Source organism: Neolamprologus brichardi, chromosome 5, assembly GCF_056152115.1.
Source record: "Neolamprologus brichardi isolate AB-2024 chromosome 5, ASM5615211v1, whole genome shotgun sequence".
In the NCBI taxonomy this organism is placed as follows: Eukaryota; Metazoa; Chordata; class Actinopteri; order Cichliformes; family Cichlidae; genus Neolamprologus; species Neolamprologus brichardi.
In genome coordinates this window covers 11,115,132-11,130,632 of record NC_142108.1, presented here as the reverse complement: position 1 = coordinate 11,130,632, position 15,501 = coordinate 11,115,132, and the positions used below count along the sequence as shown (strand labels likewise).

Genomic DNA, 15,501 nt, shown 5'->3' with positions numbered 1-15,501 from the left:
CTACCAGGAATTGGATAAATGGAAGAAATTGATAGATGGAATAATGGATGGATGATTGTTTTTGTTTTTTTGTTGCCAGACAACAATGACACTGAGGCCTGGAGATGGTTACATAACAACAAAATGGGTCAATTATTGGTTCAAAATCCTCAGAGTGGTACTCGCCTAAATGAAAAGTAAAAATGCGTACATTTACATATTTTAAATTAAAATATTTAATTAAAAAAACATTTTGACAAATATTTCAGCTCTACTACGATGTATGACAGTTTGGGGGGAATTTATTCAGACACCCAAAGCTTCGAGTCAGAGTAACATGGAGTGAAAGAACCCAAACCATCGAAATTGTGATGTTTAAATTGTGCATACAAAGGGGAAACTCACTGTGAAATGATGTGCTGATAGGATATATATTTCTGAACTGTAAAAGTGTTTTCAAGGATATTTCCCTACACCGCCTGTCTCCCTGGTGGGAGGTCGGTACGTGCCTGCTCATATAAGGCTAATGATGTAATAACCATGCCTCCGACTGATCCAATCAAGCTTCAGCTGGAACTATAACCTTTCAGCCACTTGGGACCGTTCTAGTTAAATAAAGACTATTGTAGCCATCTGCAGTAATTTTTATTTAGTGGAATAGCTCTGTGGGGTGGGGAGGTCAGACAGTTCAGACACAAAAAGGAGCTGGGGTGAATGCGGGTTGCAAAGCAGCTTGCAGGAATAACTGAAGGGATGGTGAAGAGCTCAGGCGGCTCTGTGTAATCAACTTATCTGTTAGGACAGCTGCTGATTTTGACTATATGATCTTCCCAATTAATGCAAAATTAGTACTTGAATATTTAATTTGGACTTTTGGATTTTACTCTAGGTTTAGCTGTAAAATTTTAGTTCTGTGTGAATTTTTTTTTCCACCCACAAGAGCACCGTATAACTGCAAATCTTTATGCAAATATTCGACTATGAAAATCTGTTTTTTCTTGTACTTTTTCACACAGCATGTAACAAATTAAAATATTAGATCTATTCGGTGCTTGTTCAAACATTTAAATTAATCTTACCTAACCATTCCAACACATTCACAAATATGAATGCAGGGATGAACTGTAATACTCACAACACCTATTTCCCTACACCACAGTCTGAATGGAACAGAGAGGCCTGCAATAATCACTCAGGGTTTCCATAATGGATTCCTCGTCTAGTAACTGACAACTGCCAATCTCCCCCTAGTGTAACTTGTTTTTCAGACACTCCTGCCTCATGTTTTAGCCACATTGGAAAAACAGGAAATATCTCCACAAACAGCGGAGTGCTGTGTATGTGCATATTTAATCCAATGTATCTGTTTAATGGCTCACAAACAACAGTAATGGCATTAATAATAAATTAAACATGCACACGTACTCACACACCAGCAACCCAAGCTTTGTTTGGTCTAGAAATTGCAGCTCCCATAAGCTGAGACACTACAGCACGCACGTGTGAGTGGGTTACTGACAGTTTTCCCTGAGATGTCTGCTCTTTACCTATTATTATTGTTGTTGCTATTATTTTTTTTAATTATCATGTCTGGTTGACATGATCGGCAACTCATTGATACCACTTGCAATCCCTCTCCTATCACCTTAAGTGTGCCGCAAAATCATGAATGGTGCACATGCATCATCAATCATATAATTAACACAAATATAAATGCGTGCGTGCACACACACACACACACACACACACACACACTCGCACACTCATGCACAATCGGTTACCATGAGAACAACTATGCACAAAAAGAGATACACACCCACACACAGGAGGCAGATGATGGTGTGGAACATATATGATTTTTGATCCACTTCTTATCACGTTATTGTCATGCAGCAACACAACCAGACAACGGGCGTGTGAGCGCCGGTAATGAGCCTCTCGTCACACCACACAGCTACGTACACATCTCTGCACGATGAGAACAGCGCATTACGGCAAAAACACTGCCTGTTTCAGAGCATTTTGTTTCATATCATTAAGGACAAAATAGTACCGCTCATAGTACTGCTCTCACATTTGCTTTTTTCCCCCCACTCGTACAGTCGAGCGACATGTGGAGCAGAGTCACATGCAGACGCGTTGTGGCACAGGCAACTGTCATCTGTGTGATGCACTGAAGTCTGTAACAACACATTTGACAGTTGCATCATTTGACTCATAGTGGGGGAGAAGCTCTGAAGTAGAAGCCTTTAAAATGCACATTAGACCACACAATGACATGCACATTTGCACAGCGTGTGTGTGCATGTCTCATATTGAACTGGAGCTTTAAAAAGAATTTTTTAACTTAGTATTCATCTCAGTCTGGCTTCTTAATATACGAGCCAGGATGTCAAGGGTCCCCACAAGAGTAATCATATCTTTTCATGAGCTTGAGTCACACGATGAGACTCTAAAGTTGGTCTTTGTCTACATTTCAAAAGTTTGATAGCCTCCTCGTGGTGGTGCTCCGAAGAATTTGCTGAAACCAAACAACGAGTAATTCCAGATGGATAGATAACACAGGCTCCACCATCGGTCTGCCCACCTGAGTGTGGTTTGTTATCTAAAACTAGTCCATAGTCTATTACCATGGACAGATACACATACACCCCCAATCTATTATTGAACAAAAGGCTCACGCCTCCGCTCAGCCCTTCAGGGAGGAATCCATCCCTCCATCCCAGAATAATTTCACACATCAGTAGATACACAAAAGAGGGAGAGAGAGCGAGAGAGAGAGAGGAAAGAGAAGGAAGGGAAGGGAAGGAAGAGAGGAAAGGACAGAGAGCAGGAGGAACGGCCCGGGTAAAAAATGTATGGGGTCACAGCTCAGTGCTTGTGGGAGACCAAGGTGTCAGGGGGAGCCATGCGTGACAAAACAGAGATCCTTTTGCGCACAGGGAAACAAACGCACACACAGCCACACACACACACACACACACACTTGCAAAGTGATGCACATGCCAAGAAAAAGGTGAGACTAAGGACATATCAGATGAAGACATGTAAAGATTGAATCTAACTTAATAAGAGGCATTCTCGCTCAAACGAAGTCTTAATCTCTTTATCTATCACGCTCGTTTTTTGTAGCCTCACACACACACACACACACACACACACACACACACACACACACACACACACACACACACACACAAACTAAGGATAATCCTGATTCTGCATGGCTTTTATAAACAGCATGTAAAAACCCAAAAGCCATTGACGATGAGGACACCCAAAGCCAATTCTTGATTTGCTTATGTACAGACATATGGAAACAAAGAATTATATAGAAACACACACAAATGGATCTACACACTAAATAATTACACACACACATGCATACAAATATTGAAGAGATGTGCCCAAGTAAATAAAATCTCCAAATTTAACAGCTGGCTTGACAGCTGATTGGTCCAGAAACCCCGCATCCAAAAATGTTTTGCATTACAATCTATTGTGGACATTCAACAGTACACGCAGATAAAATTTCAGGACAATGCTAATTTAATATCCTATACGCTGATGACAAAAACTGGTAGATTTCTCTGAATGTCTGCAATTCAGACAGATTAAAAAAAGTCAACAGACAGGGAAAAAAATCAATTCTTTTGTCGCAGCAGCTTCAAAATAATCAATGGCAATAATCTAGGGTTCCTTACGCCGGATGCGCAGGCTGAAATACATACATGCACTAAGCGCACAGTGAGCATACACATGTCTCCCACTAAGAAAGCACTAAGCAAGAGGAGCAGCAGACACAATGGACTGTTTAAGTATGCGGAAAACTTTATGCCTGGGTGGAAGAGGAGCTTTGAAGAAATCCGCTGAGGGACAACCAACCTCCCCCTGAACTGAGCCTGTACCTCCTCATCAGAGAGGGAGAGAGAGGCATGGGGAGTGGTGTGTGTGTGGAGGGGGGGCAGTGGGGGAAGTGGTACTGGGGGGTGTAGAGACAGAAAGAGATGGAGAGAGAAGAGTTGGAAGGCCAGGAAAAGGGGCAGAAACAAGGTGTGCTCGTCTAATTCAGAGCATTGTCCACAATTGCTTGTGGTTGGCTGATGTGTGGAAGTCCCTAACCGGTAGCAGTCACGTTGCTCTGAAACACACCACAAACACACACACACCGCACATGCACACTGCTTATTCATACAAACACACTGTTCAGTAGGCACCGTGCTTAACTCCCAGTATGACCTTCATTGAGATGGATTGCATGAAAAATGTAATGACTTTCCTGAGAGAAAAACCACAGGCCAAATCAGCTTTGCATTGCATAATAATGCTGGACTTGGTAATCAATAACACAAACACACATCCATAATGGAGTGCACAGTCTGCACATGGAGAAAATGTCTCAGCAGAGGCCAACCACATCACAATGGATGGAGGAAACCACCAGTGGAGGGGCTGTGCGATGCATAAACAAGGAGGTATTGACGATAAATGCCTGCAACCATTTCCACCCATCAGACACTTTTCTAAGCTAACAGCTTAAGTCTGGAAACAACATGCAACTCTGAAAAGCTTTTCGCACGCCCAAAACGTTCATCTCAGGGTTATCCTTGGCCCCCGAGTAAGTAGCTGTCCCGAACCTAATTTGACCCAATTTTACACTCTTGGCTAAGTTATCTATTGTTCACACAGCAAAGATGATGCTAATTTTGGCCTAGAGCAAAGCGATCTCTGCTCTTTATGAATGAATGGTAGCTGTGTTTGCTTTGGAGCCAAAAACATACAACAGTTTTATCAACTTTCTCTGGTTCCATAGCAAAAAATGTATCTTACTGACCAGACCTTCTTTGAACCTAGTGAAACGCAGCACTAGAAACAATCATATCTGTACCCTCATTCCTTGTTTTTTCAGCCTATAAGCCTTATTGTTTCAGACCTCAAATCCGCTGTTTCCTATGCCCTACCCCAGAATGGTTTTGGGTTACAAAGAAAAACAGACAGCAACATGCCAAATGGAATCTATACTCTGTCAGATTTTCGCTGTGAGTTCAGGTTGCTGATGGTTGTTTTTTGGGCTTTTTTTTTTTGTTACTTCCCAGTGTCACAGTTTTAGGATCCCATAATGAAAAGCTGCCATTGTGTTTGTTTACCTCCTCTTCATCTCTCAATGTGACATTAGTTAGAGATGAGTCACCAGCCACGAAAAAAACAAAAACACTGTTCATCTTTCTGTCACAGATATTTCCCTCTTGAGTGTGTCTCATTCTCACCTCGTTGGTGTTCCAGCGATGGCGCTCCTTGGGCAGAGAGGAACATTTGGGTAGACACTCTAGCAGCTTCTTAGGAAGGTAAATCTTCAACTGGCCGGGCTCATCTGAGGTAGGGAAGAAAAAAAAGAAGAAGATTAAACAGGATAAATGACAGACGAGTAGAAAGAGAGGACTAATTGCACATTAGACACAAAGACACCTTGAGCAGAATAGCAGAATTCTTGGATATGGCAAAGGAAAATTATGACTTAAAATTATAAGTACAATTTTAAAGGTTTGATGTGAGAGATGTGTTCTGTCCATCTTGTACTTGAGTGGGATATTTGAGATTTATCAGGAATATTTTTGGCATAGCAGTGAAAAGAAATGTCTGCAAGAAAGTCTGAATGAGAAACTGATGAAGTTGGGTTTAATATTTCCACATCATCTTTATGTCACTGGGCCTTAATATAGCTTATTATCTATGTGTGATTCAAAGTGCTACACATGAAAAGGAGTACAGAAGTCCTCCAATCGAGGTAATCAAGTTAACAATAGCTAAGCGTGCAGAGGGAGTGGCAGCTGGGTTACTTTTGGACCGCAAGTGAAGATGCACCTGGGGCCCACCCACAAACAGATTTAGATAAAGAAGAATCCATTATAATACATTATCAGTGCATTTGGGGTTGATAACAATCACAGCTAATCACAGGGGCATTACTTATCCCCATTAAAAGCAATGCTTTTCCCACAGTGTTACACACACAGTTTGGTAATGAAGTGGAGAACCCAGAATAGCTCTCCCTGTGATTTAACTAATATTCTTGTACAGGAGGCAGGGTGACGCGCGAGTAAGCAGGATCAGACCATGTACATACACATAGGGTAATGCGTCTATGTTAATCTGTTCAATAGAAATCTCGGTATTTCTAGTGTTACTAAACACTAGATAAACAAAATGCCCACTACTGAAATTTAGACCTTATTTTACTATAGTGCACATAATCTCTGCCTGTCTGTCTGCAAACTCCTACACCGTCAGGACATGAGCAATCACACTTGGCATATAGGTCCCTGAAGGGTTCACTAACCAACAGCTAGTCATTACAATAAAACCACTGTATTATTTTAATTTCACAATAAATTCTACCTTATCAATATTGAATATATTTATTACTAATATGCCCAAATTGTGACAGTATCAACAAACTGAAACAGTAAGTTTTGAAGTCAAGTTTACTATACTCTGTGATTGTATGAACTGGCATATACTAGTTAAAAGATGCCAAAATAGAATTTTATTAAAATGCTAGCCATATTTCTTTGCCTCTGGTTACAACCTCTTTGAGAAAATGTGTAAAAACTCTCGACAAAAAAAACATTGCAGGTTAATTTTGTTGTGTGTTTATTTGATGCAAAGGCCCGGTCACCGCTCGACTTCATTCGAGTCCTAGGTTGTGCTAGGAGCCTGTGATTGAACGATCTAAGTGCTCTGTTGGGATTGTATGAGTGGAGTAGTTCAGAAAGATAGCTGGACGCTAAATTATTCAGAATATTAAAAGTGAACAAAAGAATTTTAAAATCTATATGATATTTAACAGGGAGCCAATGTAATTGGGCTAAAATTGGAGTTATGTGGAGTAATATAAGGCTATATTTGTGTTAGGCTGATGAATCTTTACTGAATTCAAAATAGACACTGTAGTTTATTTTGAGTCAGTCCCACATACATTGTTTTTCTGAGCAAAAATAGCCCCCAAATGTTCACTGTTTTCTCCTGACTAATGTTTTCTAAAAACTACAGGGCCAAGCTTTTTTTTTTAGAAAATTGCTCTGCTTTTTTCTTTTTTTTTTCTTTTTTACATAACAATATAATTGTGGCTCGTTTTCAAACATTTACGTAATTAGCAGAGGAACCAAGGGGCTGAGAGCCACAGACAGTTATACCTTATGCAGTATACAGTATAATTAATGTTGTGGAGGGCGTTATATGAGATCGCCACGGCAGAAATAAAGTCATATTTGACAGCAAAGCTGATTGTTGGTGTTGAATTACCAGTGAAACTACCCCTACTGTGCTTCTCCTCCTACTGCTGTGCACGGAGAATCTCCAAAATACCAAATAGGTGCAGGGAAGGTAAATAAATAAATAAAATAAAATCCACCAAGCCTCAGCCTCAGGAAAATACCACCTCACCAGTGTGTCCACACAAAGACAGACCCCCTGTTATGTGTTTGTGAGTGTGTTCCCAACGGGTGTGCTTCTCAGAAGTCAAAGCGAGCAAGCACTCAAAGGTTATTGATAAGCATTTGAGTAGAGGGCGTCCATTCATGACTCCCCTGGGAAGATAGGAATTATACTCTACCTGAGGGAAGATGACAGAGCAAGAGAAAAAGACAGATAGGTAAGGTGGGAGGGTCAGCATAGGATACAGAGAGAGGCAGGATGACAAGGAGCCAGAAAGATGGTGTTAATGAAGAAGAAAAAAAAGAAATTTGGGAGACTGGAACAAGCTAACACAAAGATGCAAAGATGAAGAAGAAGAATTGCTGTAGCAGGACAGGGGAAGGGGCTATCTGTGTGTGTGTGTGTGAGTGTGTGTGTGAGTGTAAGTAGCTATCTGAGCATGTGTGTGTGTGTTTGTGTCAGTAGGAAGTGTGTTCAGGCACGTATGCTCCCCCTAATCAATTATGCATTTATTAATAGAAGGCCTGAGAAGACAGAATTTCAAACAGCTGAACTGTGCAGCAGCTTAGTTAAACAGCTGAATGGTGCAGCTTAGTTAAAGCCTAATTTCTTTTTTAGCAGCACTCCAGCCTCTCTGCTATGAATGCCAATCAGCGTTTAGACCCCACCCCTCCTGGCTATAACCCCCTCCCTTCCTCTGCTGTTCTGAAGAATTCTCATCAGAGCCTCGCCTTTGAAATGTACCAGAACCACCACATCAAACAAGTCCGTTGCACATGCGCAGGCACACATACACACACAAACACGCACGCACGCATACACATATGCATGCTCATACATACAAACAGACACATACAGCAGTGCCTGCTGATCAAAGAACACACATCACAGTATTTGTCCCAGAGTGACTTCTTCTTTTTTTTTTCTAAACGAGTGACCTTGGCACCCAAACCCCTTTCAAAGCACACCTTCATGGACACAACCATCATCTTAACCTGTCCTCGCATTTACTCTCCCTGCTGACGAGGAACGGAGGACCAACTTTGCAGATTTGTTGAATGCTGATGAGCTTTTACACCCCAAAGAGTTGTATCTTGTATTTCTAACAATCCTGAACTAGAGAATGCGTCCCTGTTTTGAAAAGATTCAGCCTCAGTGCTGTTGCAATCGTCCTTTCCATCTGCTCCAAATGACTCTCGGTGGAGCCATACTATTGTGTGACATGGGGCAAAAACTTGTCTTTTGTTTTCTGGCTACCCAGGAAAATGAAGCATCCTGGGACCCAAGGAATGCACATCTAAATACGAAAATCCGACGCTGTTCGCCTTTACATTTGTATTTAAAATCATAAAACACTTTCAATACCTGCATTGCTTCGTGCGAGTCCCTCAGCAGCACGCCACAAATTCTGGGTGTACACAGATCACTCACTCACTTGCTAATCTAGTAAAAACGAGTCCAAAAGAGTGACAATGCCTGAATGCTAATGTGAAACTGATGGCTCATTAAGTCATATAGAGGTATGTGAGCTAAAGACCGAAAATGTTCGACCAAAGTGAAACATTGCTTTGGGTACGCTATCAAATGCCACCATTTAGACTGGAATCACACAGAAGAGCGGCCTCTGACTGATGAATATTTTACCTCATAAAACTGTCATCTCCATATTTAACACAGAAACAAGCCAATGCCCTTGTGAGATGGCTGTCAGTTAATTATAAAACTCTCCTCAGTAAAGAGAGAGAAAAACGCTCCAAATGCAACTCTTAACTCTCCCCCTACTGATATTAGGAGGCGTCAGGGGAAATTTTCACATTTTCCCCCTTTTCGGGATGAAATTAATGTGACAGAAAGAAAGGCTCATTGCACAGCAGCTAGATAGAGGGATGGCAGGGAGGAGGGTGAGAGGAGGGCAGCAGGGAGAGCCAGGGCACGGAGAAGATGGTTTGGGGGGTGGGGGGTGGGTGCGGGGATGGCATGGGATGAGTGAGAGTGCAGGAAGAGGGGAGGAGAGACGAGAAAAAGAGGGAGAGCAGGGGGCGGGGGGGGGGGGGGGGGAGGGATAGAGAGATGGGCGTGCATGCTAATTTTATCATTCTGCTGATAAACTTTTCCTCCAGTAATCCTCCAGCTGGGACGTGAGAACAGATAGGAGACAGGGATAGGCTCGGGAAGCCTTGGTTTTTATTAAACAGTCATCAGAAATAGAACCCTCTATTCTATTCTATTCTATTCTATTCTATTCTATTCTATTCTATTCAGTCCAGCTTTCATTCCCTGTTCAGCATGGTCTGGTGCAGAAATTAATAAGGGGTTGAAGTAAGGGGTGGACAGGGTTGTTGTTGGGGTGGGTGGTGTTTAAACATATCCCCCAACACCATCGCCACAACCACCACACTCCTAACCCCCTCCACTGCTAACCATCACTTCACTAAATGTCCGTCTGCTCCTCCTCGCATCTGTTTATTTTCCTCCAATTTGTCCCTCTAACACACATGCACACAGAGGCACACACATGCATTTGCTCCATGTCCTCTGGAATCAATAGCCAATCAAAGCAATCATTGCCTTTATAGTCTGTCTAACAGACAAAAGCAATCGCACACATGCTTGCTACACACTCACACACATCCGCGGCCATGCACCGACCCCAGATTACACACTCCATCTCACTTCTAGTTTAACAAGGCCCATTGAGGATTATAGATACATAATGCCATGTGTACAGATTAGGTGTGACAATAAACTACTGACAGCCAAAGTAAGCCCTGCCTTCTGTATGGCTATGTGCTGGAGTGTGTGCGTGTGCCCACTAATACTGTACTGGCATGCATGAATAAACATGATGTGTAACAGGGCTGAATTGGAATGACGTCTCAGCAGAGAGAAACAGAGATAGTGTGTGTGTGTGTGAGTGTTTGTGCGTATGCGTAAGTGTGATCAGTTACAGAGCAGATGAGGAGGAGACCTCAGTTCCCGCATCGCATCATTCTGCCAGAAGGCTTTTATGCTTGCTCCCAGAGTCACCCTGTGCTACAGACAAATGTGCGGGTGGCACTTAAACACCCTCACAGACAGACATGCACACACAAACTGCGCCAAGAGTGTTTGTGTGACTCTTACTGTTGGCGTCAGTGTCGTCACTCTTGGGAGGGGTGTGTCCAGTGTAGCCAACAGCAATCCTGACCATCCGCTCTGGATTTCTTATCTTCTTCAGTCCTACAAAAAGAGAAAAAGAAGAAGAAGAAAAAAAAACAGGGACATATTTAGGAGACACTTCAGGCTTTGGTTTCCTTGGCTGTCGTACACCTCACCTCAATCTTTCTCCTCTAAAGCCCAGAAACAAAACTCCAAGTGATATGCATGTGGGCTGATCCATTTTCTGATCCACTAACTTGCATCCATCGTGTCCCCTGATCGATTGGCCACAGAAGATACACTGCCTCTGTGTGTGTGACTAACTTGTTCCCAGCTTTAGTTTCTCTTCACTCTCATCATTTCTCTGTTTCCCTGACCACTGTTGCTATGATACAAAGTAGACCAACCAGCACAGAGGGAGATGGTCTTCCAGGCTATATGGTGGATGTTGTTCTGATGCCCACTGGTGCCATCCACATCTACCAGGCAGGGGGAAGAGTGGAAGGCTGTCTCATGCCTTCGTCGCCACAATTCATTTGGCTTTCATTCAGCAAGGCTCAGGCTTTTAAATCATTATGCCCAGACTACACGCAACACTGAAGGGGCAATGGATAAAACTCCAACACACTGTGAATCTGTTTGCGTGAGTAGGTATGGTACAGTATCGGCAGGGGGGAAGGTTTAATATTTATGTGGTACACTGCCTGCTGATCTGCCCATGGGCCTTTTGTCTCATCAACAGTTCTAGTCTTTTCACGCAACGGGACTCTCAACCCACGGCCTTCCTTTCGCCTTTGGCAACACTCTGCATGCTTGCTTGCACGCATGCATGTATGTATATGCGTGCCTGACTTTAAGTGCTGTACACACGATGTACTGCAGAAATGCATGACGGTAGTTCAAGTGTTGCCAAAAATTGCCCCTTTGAGAAATCTTGCTTACTGTTGCTCCCTAGTGGAGAGAGTGCTGAAAGCTCTCGCTGACAATTTTACTACACCTTTGATTATTTAAACCCCCCCCCCAAAAAAAGAGTTTTCCATTAATTAATTAATTAATTTTAATTGCTAAGGAACTGTGGTGTCTGTAACAAGGGTTCTCAAACTTTTTGAGGCAAGGGAGAAGATATTCTCAGGACTGCCTCACAAAAACTAAAAACAATTTAGATGGTTTAGGTGTAGCATCACTTTTCAGAGCGCGCTGATAATGAAAGGTATGCAACAGCAAGAACTGTCTGTTAGACACTGAGAGAAATGACTGATTTCATGACAGATTGACAGGATGTGTCACAGCCATATCAGGGTTTATATTGGGCCAACACAAAGGGAGGGAGTAATGTACACAATATGCTTGTTTTATTGGCATAAATGGTCCCCCATCTGTGTATATATATATATATATCCACTTTTTAGTGAAACAACACAATTTTATGATCTACTATAAATTAATTTGGGACACCTGAGGGGGACAGACCCCGTTTAGAGAGCCATTGATCATTTACAACACAGTCTGCTGCTAAGTTTGCTGCCCTCTTTTGTAAATTTAACCCTTCGTGGCATCAGCAGTGCTTTAAAGACACAAAACGAAAGAGGCGCTGTGAACAGAGTAACAACCAGGGGGTATTTATAAAGAAATGTCAAACACCACGAGTAAAGAACTCACAAGTTGACACAGAGATAACATTGCAACCCTTAAATAATTCATGAATGAATAAATAGTAGTCTGAATGAAATGGTGACTGTGTGTGAGAGATGATAACGACCTCAAGAGTTTACTTAAGGGAGTAAAAACACAAACAAACAACGACCACAAATGGGGGGGACTGGAATCATTATGACCTAAAACTGACACACATACACACCAACCCCTCCCAAACCTATATGCAGCCAAATTCTCACCTTCAGCGCCTTAGCAACCATAAGGACACATTAACACTGAAGGAACAAAACACACACGCACACACACCGAAACACACACCGATTGTGATTAAATAAATACACAGCTGGTCGGGGAGGTTGCGTGCCTGTCAGGAAAGAAATTAGCAATTCAGTGGTCTACTTTATGCTTAAAGAGAGACACGGACACACACACACACACAGAGCAGCATCTGAATTCCTTCAGCGTGAACCACTCTTCTCTTTTCCTCTCATCCTCCATCCCCTTAATGCTAAATGCTTAAAAAGCATTCATAAGCCAGCTACTCGAGGGGGAAACGCTGGCAAGCATCGGACGGTGAAAAACTACCGTATCCCGAATCAGCCAGAGCCCACCGACAGGACAACTCTCCTCCTGTTATTTATTTGCTTTCGGTTAACCGTGCTCTACACAGTCGCTGGTTCAGCACCAGCCTCGGTGTTTTCGGGACGGGCTAAAGGAGAGGGAAAGCCCCGCCGCTATCTCTGCCCTCCTCTATCCCTCCGTCCCTTCATAGCCTCGCATGAAACCCGAAGAGCGGGACTCCAGCACCTTAAATAAAAACCGTTATTTCTCTCTTACCTTCCGGCTTGTTTTCGGCAGCCATTTCCCCTCCGCCGCGCGCCTCATCCCTCCTCCTCCTCCTCTTCCTCCTCCTCCTCCTCCTCGACTCGACCTAGTGGTAGTGGGAGGGGGGGGTGGTGATGGTGGTGGTGCCGGTGAGGGGGGTGGGGGGGAGGACCACGCGCGTGCACAAGGAGGACAGCTCAAGGAGGGGGGCGGGGCTGAGAAGAAGGGGTGGGGAGGGTGAGCCTGCCGCGTTCAGCGCGACTATTGGTCCAAACAGAGAGGACTGACAACGGGGATCCGTGATGGTGACTCGCGGAATTCACCATCCCTCCGCTTGTTCCCCTTGACCACGCCCCCTCCTCGCCGTTCACGCGCACTCTTTCTCTCTCTCTCTCTCTCCCTCTTACCCCTCTCACGTCACTGAACGACGTCTGTATTCGAGGACACCTTGACAGCCTCCCACAGCATCATCATCATGCTCATCATCATCTTCTCTCCCTCACACACACACGCGCACACACACACTCGCACGCGCACAACAGGCCTACACACATATACGTTACGCGCGCACAGAAACTCTCGCTAGCGAGCGCGCGCTCATTTCTTCACACGCAAACCCAGTGGACTGTTGAGAAAATGCGATGTAAGGTCGCGTCTCGCCATAAATTATGAACCCCTCTTGAATCTAAATGAAAAGAACTGCCTGAAAGAGAGTTTTTTGACGCGCGTGGGCTGCCGGGTGCTGTCATTCGCCGTGGTGCTGAAGCTCGCGGTGCTGAAAGGACAGCTCCACACGCGCCTACACAGAGCTGCGTGCACTCACTACCTGCTTTCTTTGAGCCATGTTATTAAATGGGAGCCATGGCAGGTCAGATGAAAACTTGTGGGGTGGAAGGAAAAAAAACATGCCCTCCTCCATACTCGTCCTCCTGCTCAGCGTGCGGGATGAAATGTCGCTGCTGGTATCTTTGCGTAAAGTTTAGTTTATAACGAGCCTATCACAATATCCTCACTGACAGGCTATTTATAATTCTGCCGTTTTATGCGATGCTATCCTATTCTAAATAGTAGGGCTTAACTGGGATCATTATGTTCTCGTTTCCAGCCCACACTGTCACTCTGTGCCTCGGGGTAGAATATCGCCTTTGCACCAAAAGCCTTGTGTTTGACAGAGACAATCCTCTCCACAGACACGCTTCACGGAAAACAGAGGTTTTGAATGGTTCGTCCTCGGCTACGTGTGCTTTGCGCAGCCTCGGGGTGCAGAGACACACTAGGTACTCGAGATCAGCGGAATTCAGAGATGGTGAACGACAACGACAAACGTGTAGTGGTGTAATAAGAAAGAAAGCAAATGTTTAATGTTGCATTTATGTTATTTATGTCAGGGTGGAGCTCACTGTTCATACCAACACAGTGTGGCACTTTCTATTCAGCCAACGATGAGATTACTTTTTAAATCAAAAATATATAGTACTTCAAGATTACTGGATACATGAGTAATCACTGGTCCAGTGTTATGGTGAAGAACGGGGGTTTCAAACATATGGCCTGGGGCCTGGAAGCGGCCCACTAGACGGTACAATTTGGCCCACTGGATGACTTTGCAAAGTGTGATGAAGTCATTATTAACTCAGTGTGTTTTTTTCTTTCATGTTGTTCCTTGTGTGATGCCAGCATTATTATACAAGGGTGAAAATGTACAGAAAATTATAAATGTTAGATCCCGGTAGGTTGTTTGGATCATAAAGACATAAAACACTCACAAAAAACTTTTATTTGCCCACAAAAACTCCACATGTGGAGGTTTTGTGAGTTTATAGCCTCACTGTGATCTTTAAATTGTAATGCACATGCAATGACGGTGTAATGACCATGTCAGACTTACTTTTCTTAAGAAATTTCAGACTTTTCACCTTTTTTGTAAAGCAATGGCTGGTTAAATGCGACTTTTAAAAAGAAATGTTTTCAAAGTGTTTTGTAGAGAAATTAACTGGGGTGTTTGTTTTTTCATATGTTATTATGCAAAGGTTTTGGTAGTCCCAGCCTACTTAAGATCAAACTGGGCTGACATAAAATGAATTTGTCAGCCCTGGTTTAGAGAGTGAATCACATGATGGTCTTAGATTTTTTTCATGTAATATCATCTGTTTCATGTTAATATATACTCACTTATTAACATGAGCTAATCCAGGGGGTAAATGTTTTATATATGTTTTAATTGGTGTGTGGAAGTGTATAAGCACTTCTATAAATGAGATGAGAAATAGGTTATCCCATATTTGGGAAATTCTTTTATTGCAACAGTTGAAATTCACAGGGCAAGAGGCGGGGTACAGCCAGAACAGGTAGCCAGTCTGTTACATGGCCAGTTGATCAATAATAATAATAATAATAATAATAATAATAATAATAATAATAATAATAATAATAATAATAATAATAATAATAATAATAATGTGTGGTCTT

General features: G+C 42.9%; 1 protein-coding gene across 6 annotated transcripts in view; it reads right to left on the bottom strand.

The window, feature by feature from the left end:
• Nucleotides 1-13,142, bottom strand: part of LOC102785360 (calmodulin-binding transcription activator 1-like) — a 55,850-nt gene extending 42,708 nt beyond the window's left edge. For all 6 annotated transcript variants that reach the window (XM_035905114.2, XM_006784469.3, XM_035905115.2 and 3 more), the window contains exons 1-3: nucleotides 13,045-13,142; nucleotides 10,537-10,632; nucleotides 5,247-5,350 (exon numbers count right to left, since the gene is read on the bottom strand). In XM_035905114.2, the coding sequence (XP_035761007.1) occupies nucleotides 5,247-5,350; nucleotides 10,537-10,632; nucleotides 13,045-13,069 (225 nt within the window). In that variant the 5' untranslated portion in view covers nucleotides 13,070-13,142. The remainder of the gene's footprint in view (nucleotides 1-5,246; nucleotides 5,351-10,536; nucleotides 10,633-13,044) is intronic.
• Between the last annotated feature and the right edge of the window lie 2,359 nt (nucleotides 13,143-15,501).